Genomic DNA, 8,088 nt, shown 5'->3' on the forward strand with positions numbered 1-8,088 from the left:
TGGTGGGAGACTGTCATAGGACAGGATCTCCCATCCCAAACATGAAATGAATAGCTCATCGTGGCAGAGATATTACAAAAAACCAAACAAACCATCCTGTAGCAAAGGAAATGGAGGCAAACAGGAAACAATAGTTCATTCTAGTAGCTCTTGCCCAAGAGCAGTTCTAGCCAAATGGGAACGGGTGCAAACAATGGGCTCCCAACAAGAGGGATTTAACTAATAACCACCCTGAGTCACTCCCAGTTGTCTCGGAGGAGTTCTGGAGAGCCCTGGGGGAGGGGCCAGAAAATAGGTGACAAGCTGATCCATAGATTTTCAGCCCAGACTGGACCTTTGGTGAGGCCTCATCTGGAGTACTGTGTCCAGTTTTGGGCCCCACACTTCAAGAAGGATGTGGATAAATTGGAGAGAGTCCAGCGAAGGGCAACAAAAATGATTAGGGGTCTGGAACACATGAGTTATGAGGAGAGGCTGAGGGAGCTGGGATTGTTTAGCCTGCAGAAGAGAAGAATGAGGGGGGATTTGATAGCTGCTTTCAACTACCTGAAAGGGGGTTCCAAAGAGGATGGCTCTAGACTGTTCTCAATGGTAGCAGATGACAGAACGAGGAGTAATGGTCTCAAGTTGCAGTGGGGGAGGTTTAGATTGGATATTAGGAAAAACTTTTTCACTAAGAGGGTGGTGAAACACTGGAATGCGTTACCTAGGGAGGTGGTAGAATCTCCTTCCTTAGAGGTTTTTAAGGTCAGGCTTGACAAAGCCCTGGCTGGGATGATTTAACTGGGAATTGGTCCTGCTTCGAGCAGGGGGTTGGACTAGATGACCTTCTGGGGTTCCTTCCAACCCTGCTATTCTATGATTCTATGACCTTCAGCTCCATCCTCAGCTCCATCACACCTAGGTGGTGATGGAGCTGCAGATGAGCCTTTTGCCATGGGGCTTCTGTCTTGAATGTTGCACAGCACCATCCTGGTGTCAGAACACAGGATAGGTGTCATTACCCAAAGCCCTGCGGTGCGTAGCATGGCCTTCCAACTCCCCCAAAAGCCTTTTCCTCCCTTCTGCCCGTATGGGGTTTGCAGATTGTGTGTCTCTCTCTCCAGTGCCCCTAGCTTTGGCTCTTCAGAAGGGCCTTTCCTACCTTCTTCCTCTCGAGGAAGTCCAGTGCACTCCTCCGTTCCAAACTTCCCTGCCAATGGACAGGAGACTCCCTAGGAGGACTGGAATCGCCACGCTGGATGAGGGCAGGGAGCCATCTGTGCTGCCTCCGGCTAGTGTTTCAGAAGGTCCAAGACCCTGACTGCTGATAGTTGTAGGATCACCATCTTCCCAGCCCCCATTAGAGGTTGGTTTATGCCCTGAAGCAGCAAGCCTAGGACCAGACCTTCCATGGCTGCACAGCAGCATGGCGTCACTGAAGTCAGTGCCGCGACACTGATTGATAACACTGTGCCACGACACTGATTGATAATTGATAGTTGAGGATCAGGCCCTTGAGGTTTTTTTAAAGTCCTTCAGACTCTAACCTCTCCCATCCTGCCTGATTTCCCCCTCCTGCCATGGGTAACTAGTGCAGCCAGAGCCCCCTCTCGCCAGCAAAGTTATCCATTCCCTTTTGACAGCGTGCCTCAGGAAAGTCACTCCGCAAATTAATCCCAGTTGGTTTGTATGGCCACATGGTCGTGTGGATTGACATCTGGCAGACAGCTCTTCCTCGGAGCTGTCATCTCTCGCACTGGTATTTCAGCAGCAGCTGCTATAAAAAATACACCCCCAGAGTTTCTATTACCAGTTGATATATGTTGTGATTTCTCCTTTTGATGCTGCCTCTTACGGAGCATGGAATTATTTAGTATCTGTCCTGTGATGTCTCCTCTAATTTGCTTCAAGGAGGGCCCAGTATTGAATGCCCTGCGAAAAAGATTTTGTTGTCCCTCTGCTGAGCAGTCCTAGGTTTCAGGCTCTTGCAGCTCAGCCGCTCATTCGAATGAGGCGGAGTGCAGGCTATTAGTACAGCTTGTATACCCCAGTCCCTGAAGAGAGGTGGCCACAAACAACATGCGGGCAAGCCCCTCTGTCAGGGATCTCAGTCCCAAAACCAGTGCTTGGTGCCCACGGAACAGCGAGAACGGATGCTAGTTATAGAGATGAAGGCAGACAGCAAACTCTCCTGCAGCTTGCCACAACTAGGAACAGAGGAATTGCCAGACTGGATCAGAGCCACGGTCCATCTAATCCACTGTCCTGTCCCTTCAGGGGAAGGTGAAAGAACCCTGCAGGAGGCAGAGGTGGGATAATTTGTCCCCGAGCAGGGTTCATCCTGGTCTTTAATAGAGATTGGCTTAAACCTTGAAACATATCCCTGCCAATGTTTTTGTTATCACTAATTATGGTAACGCTGGAAGTTCTTGATCTCCATATAAACATCCAATCCCTTTTGGAAGCTTGTTCAATTCTGAACCTCAACAACTTCTAGTGGCAGTGAGTTACACAGGCTCATGGCATGTTGTGTGGAAAGTATTTCCTTTCACTGGCTTTGAATTTTCCCCCTTTCATCTAGTGTCCCCTCGTTCTTATGTTAGGAGGCAAGGAGAGCAGAAGTGCCTGATCTCCCTTCTCTAGACCAGTCATTGTTCGATAGATGTGTATCATGTTCCCTTTCGAGCGCTCAGCCTGTACGTTCTCTCAGGGCCAAATCCTTCACCACTGGAGTCAGTAGGAGTTTAGCAGCTGACCTCAATGGGAGCAGGATCAGGGGCTTAATGCAGCTTTACTAGATGGAATATGTCACCCATCTGTGGGAGCCATCACCCTCTCCACTCACACACTGTCACTTTCAGCCAAACGTGATGTAACCCGCGGGTGAGTGTGGGTTACATGTCCCCCCCCCCCCCCCCCCGTGCCTGAGCCATAGCCGCTGTGTGTCTGTGATAGCCCCAGCTAGGGAGCCTTTGCTTTTTAGCTCCTACTGCAAATGCTCTAGAGGTTCCCCAGTTCAATTCCTGGTGTGCCCGCCAGGAGGGCAGCTGTCACAATGGCAACCCACATCCTTTAGGTTTTCAGGGCTGGATCCAAAGTCCACTGAGCTCAACGGACAGGTTCCTGTTACTTCCCCGGGCTTTGGCGCAGGGACTGAGTTTGTGGGTGTGATGGGGTGTACGCCCTCTCCCATGCAGAGAGAGGGTTAATGGGAGCATGGGCACTCAGATAGCCAACCTGTCTGCACCTGGAGGGAAGGTGGGGTAATTCTGTTTGCAGGCCCAGCTGGGGTGGAGCTGGGTGGCTGATTGCAGGCAAAGAGGCCCAAGGCAGTGCGGGAGAGAGACATGGATGCACAGCAAGCCTGGGGAGAGGCAGACAGGAGCTGGGCCGCCAGGGAGAAAGCCCTGGGAGGTGTCGTTCACTACAAGAGCAGGTGAGACCGTCGCAGAGCCTGGGAAGAGGGTGCAGAGGAGCAGAGCTGGGAAAGACCTCGAGACAGACTCAGCTAGGAAGTAGCTCAGGGAGGAAGCAGCAGGTCTGAGGGAGCAGACATGAGCTGCTTGCTTTAGGGCCCCTGGGCTGGCACCTGGAGTAGAAGGAGGGCCTGGGTTCTCCCACTGGCTACGGTGAAGCTGGGGTGAAACCCCCTGACACAAGGGGCAGGAGCACCGGCAAGCCTAGAGTGGAAGAGCTGGTGTGAGGCCGCCAGGCGATGGACCCTCTGTTACCCCAGAAGGGGTGGGATTATACATGCTCTGGCTGCAGGGCCGAGTCCCAAGAAGCAGACCACCGCAGAGCTGTGGATAAAGGCTGGCAGAGGAAGAGAGCCTGCTATGCTGTGCCCAGCCACACGGGGGCATGACAGCTGGTGAGTCGCTCTTCTGCAGTGGGGTTCCTTCTTTCACAGGGCAGTGGTAAATAGCCCACGGGGAAACCACCACCCCCCCCCCGCACCACACCTCTCCCAGCTGTGCATGGCAGCCCCGGCCCCCTGGCATCTCTATGCCATGTCAGTGAGCCTCCTCGAGAGGGCAGCCTGGTAAAGCTCAATGGAGCATGTGTTTTGATGCCATCTGAGGCACGGCAGGGGGAGGGGGGCGCCGATGCCCCAGGTGTCCTGCGTGTGACATTTCAGCAGTTCCCTTTGACAGATGCTTCGCGTGCCCCACATCAGGCCCTGACTAGCCACAGTCAGACGGGTGAGCAGGAGCGTCAGAGCGAATAGCAACAAACTCGATAGCAGAAAGCCCCGGGGGAGTGGAAGGAGCCGTGCTTAGCATCGTCAAAATAGCACAGTGCACCTAGCAATGCTCCACTGGGATGGCTGGCTCAGAAGGGCAGAAGAAGCCCTAGAGCAGGTGTCTACCCGGCTTAGTGGGTGGAAGACCGAGAAGTGGCTATAATGGTGCTGAATGCCCGAAGCTAGAACAGGAGAAGTGCTATGCCGGGAATGCCAGTGGGAGAATGTCAGGTTTCAAACAGGGCTCCTGACAGGCTCACTGCTGGGCCGTCCACACCAAAGTGCCATCAGAAGCACCCCTTCCTGTCAGTCCCACAGGACCAGCAATCCTAGGAGGGCACTGGCTCTGCTTCTTGAGGGATGCCCAGAACCCCGCCGGCACGAGCGATATGCCCACCCAGCCACTCATGTGGTGAAATACCAGGAGCAGCAAACACAAGTGCCGGGGAAGGATCCCCCTAGAGGCTGAATGGGCCATGGCAGAAGGAACTGCTTTGAGACAAGATGGGGCATATGACCAGAAAGTCATTGCCCCTGGTCCCTGGGGAACCTAGTGTGAATCCGGACATGCAGTCTGGTCGCGGGGTCCCTGGGGATCCAGGTGCGATTCCTGACACATGGCCTGTGCATGGGGTCCCTGGGAATTGCGGGGCACATCCTGATGCACAACCTGGACGTGGGATTCCTGGGGATCCAGAGGTGAATCCTGGCACGCAGCCTGCAAGTGGCGTCCCTTGGGATCCTTGAGCGAATCCTAATGCATGGTCTGGGAATGGAGACCCTGGGCATCCTGGGGTGAATCTGGACTTGAGGCCTGAGCACGGGGTCCCTGGGTATCCCGAGACTAATCTGGAGGTGCGGTCTGGGTGCGGGGTCCTTGGGCATCCGGGGGTGAATCCTTACATGCAGCCTGTAAGGGGGTCTCTGGGCATCAATCGGGGTCAATCCAGACACGCAATCTGGGTGCAGGGTCCTTGGAGATCCTAGTTCAAATTCTGAGGTATAGTCTGGGCATGGGTCTTTGGGGATGCTGGTGCAATCCTGACACATGTCCTGTGTGGGGGATCCCTGGGGATCCGGATGAATCCTGACATCTGGGCCTGGGGTCCCTGCGAATCTTGGGGTCGGCTCCTGACATGTGGCCTGCAACCCATTTCCACTACCTAGTTTTGCTTTCGCCCGGCCCAATTGCTTTCAGGCTTGCTGCACTTTGCAGAGGTGGCGGCCGCCCCTGCTGCCTTTCAGCACCGTGCTGGGGGCTCCCTCCCCACCCCTGAGATGCTGAGTTGGCTTCCTGGAGACTGCAACCACAAGCCAGAAAACAAGAGCGAGAGAGTCTTGTGTGGGAGCCACACACCAGACAGAGAACGACGAAAGAGCCTGGTTTTGGCCCTCCCTTCCCAGCCTATAATGCGATCATGCTGCAGCCTGTGCCAGTGACAGTGATGGACGTGCTGTGGGTATCTCTGGTGGCTCTTTTCCTGATGGCGCCCAGACAAGGTACCCAGCCCTCTCTCCATCCCCGCTTCGTTCCCTTCTCTCTGGGCCAGGATCCCCATGGATTGAGCCTCTTGGCCGAGCTCTCCGGCCAAAGCACTGTTGTAGGATCCGGCCCTTCCTCTCAGCCTTCTGCATTGCACGCACTCTGGGCCAGGCCCTCAGCTGGGGTAGGTCTGGGGACTGAAGTCTTCCCTTCTCCCACATCATAGGCACAGCGGGGGGAAGGTCTCTAAGCTGCCGTCAGGTGGGCGAGATGTGAGGCCCCATCCCCTCTTCTTCACTCACTTCCTCTTTCCCTCCACCCCCTCCCAGGATACATAGCACCCCGCAGAGCCAGCCCCCTCATCCCTTCCCAGCAAATACCCCAGCAAGGGCTGGTGGGAGGGAAGAGATCTGGCTGGGAATGTCCTGTTCTTTCCCGCCTGCAGAGATGCTGTCCAGCCCAGCTTAGCGTGGCACCTAACCCTGACCCTTGTGCGGCAGCCAGGCCAGATAAGCTCCTGTCCCCCCCACTCCTGGAGACAGAGCTGGGATAGGGAAGGGTGGCCATGGGGTCCTGAGGTGGAACTGGGGGGCTCCGTCTGGTACAGAGGGAGGTGAGACTGAATGTAGAGCCGTATCGGCGAGGCCAAGGGATGGTTACCCGGGCAGAGGGACAGGCTCACAGTGGGGATTGCCAGAGAGATGTGGCTCTAGAAATGGCCATTCTCACGCAGAGGGGCATGTTCCAGAGGACGCGGGTGAGGTGCAGAGGTGTTACGTTACTGCTATGCTCTCTTGTGGGGGTCTTGCTATCAATATCAGCAGCCATCGCCCTTTCTTCTCTGGATACCACCTAAGCGTAGAACAGTCGGGCCCCGTGTAGCGTGATCTAGTGAGGACAAGGCACCCGAGCAATTTCTGTCGGGGTCCCCAGTGCAGAACTGATTGCTTTAGGGAGGCCCTTCCTGCTCCCCACACATCGCAGTCCCTTTGGGCATCCTTCAGGCTGAGAGGATCTAGTGTTTTCCAGATGAAGGGCCAGGCGCACATCTGGTGTAAATCAGCATAGCGCTACCCAAGAGCTGGCGCTACGGCCATTTACGCTAGCCGGGGATCTGGCCCCTAATTAAATTAATCAAAGCACCATATAGCATCAGCGTCATTATTTATTATTCACCCAGCCCCAGAAATGCGTGTGGCACTTTATACAAAACAGATCTCTGCCCCAGCCAGCATATAAATCCTCTTGTTCAGACTGTTACTATTGATTGACCTATTATTGTGGTATTGTTTGTTTCCTGTGTAACTGTGCCAACTGCCACGGCCTGTTTTACTTCTTAATCAGGTTATTTGCTGCTCGCTGCAGCCCTGTGTAATTGGGGGCATGGCACCTTTTCTTAGAGCAGTCTTCTCTTAAAGTGATCTTCGGGCGTGGCCCTGGGAAATGAATGCTGATGAGGATTTTATGGGAAATGAATTTATTATTTTTGTTGGACGGGGGGAGAGGGAGAGTCTCATCCCACTTCCCAGTGAGACAGTTTCCATGTCACAACCTCTTCTTCCCCCCCCCGCCCCATCACAACTGCTGCTGGTTCTCCCCCTCGCTCAGTAGATAGAAAGAAGCCTGAACTTCCATAGCCCTAAAGATCAGCATTGAGCCCTATTGCTGGTCCCTTACTGAACCTGCATAACTAGACGAATTCAGTCTCCAGGGCTGTAAATTTAGAGCCTTTTCCCAGCACTAAATTCACAATGAATTAATTATTATTAATAGCCTGACTTTAACCCCCGCCCCACTGCCCCAGATCACCATGTGTCTGTTGAATTCTGTCCTTTATTCTTAATCACTTAATCACTGGAGACCATTCAGAAGAAAACAATTGTTGCTAGAATCCAGTCCTATTGTTATTTCTTAACTATCCTGCAATGGCTTTATTGATGCAGTGAAGTCTCAAGGGACCAAATCCTCTTACGGTGTAAACTGATCTAGCTTCATTGAGTGTGTTGATTTACACCTGCTAAGGATCAGGCTCATTATACTGTATCAGCAAAGCCATGATCGGATATTTAAGAAATAATAATAGGACTCAATTCTGGCAATGCTTTCCTCGACATTTTCTTCTGATCATCTGTTTCCATGAAATCATCTCAGAGTAAGAAACTACTGGCCATGTCTGTCCTATTGACTTTGGCGCACTCGATGAAGGTATCCCAATGTAAACATGGCATCACTCATTTATCAAAATCAATACATCAACAATCAGATTAATAAGCGCTTTGGGGGCAGGGATCCGTTGTATAAAACTCCAGCGCTATGGAAATGATTAGCAACAATAATACTTGCTGTCTTTTCTCAAATCATTATTCAACTAAACATCACC

The 8,088-nt window shown here is 53.1% G+C and overlaps 1 protein-coding gene across 1 annotated transcript in view; it reads left to right on the plus strand.

Moving 5' to 3' along the window:
• The first annotated feature begins 4,244 nt into the window (after positions 1 to 4,244).
• Positions 4,245 to 8,088, plus strand: part of CD6 (CD6 molecule) — a 28,494-nt gene continuing 24,650 nt past the window's right edge. Inside the window, 2 exon segments of the mRNA XM_048855351.2 lie at positions 4,245 to 5,594; positions 5,597 to 5,725. Coding sequence (XP_048711308.2) covers positions 5,504 to 5,594; positions 5,597 to 5,725 — 220 coding nt within the window. The 5' untranslated portion in view covers positions 4,245 to 5,503.

This window comes from Caretta caretta, chromosome 6 (genome assembly GCF_965140235.1).
Source record: "Caretta caretta isolate rCarCar2 chromosome 6, rCarCar1.hap1, whole genome shotgun sequence".
In the NCBI taxonomy this organism is placed as follows: Eukaryota; Metazoa; Chordata; order Testudines; family Cheloniidae; genus Caretta; species Caretta caretta.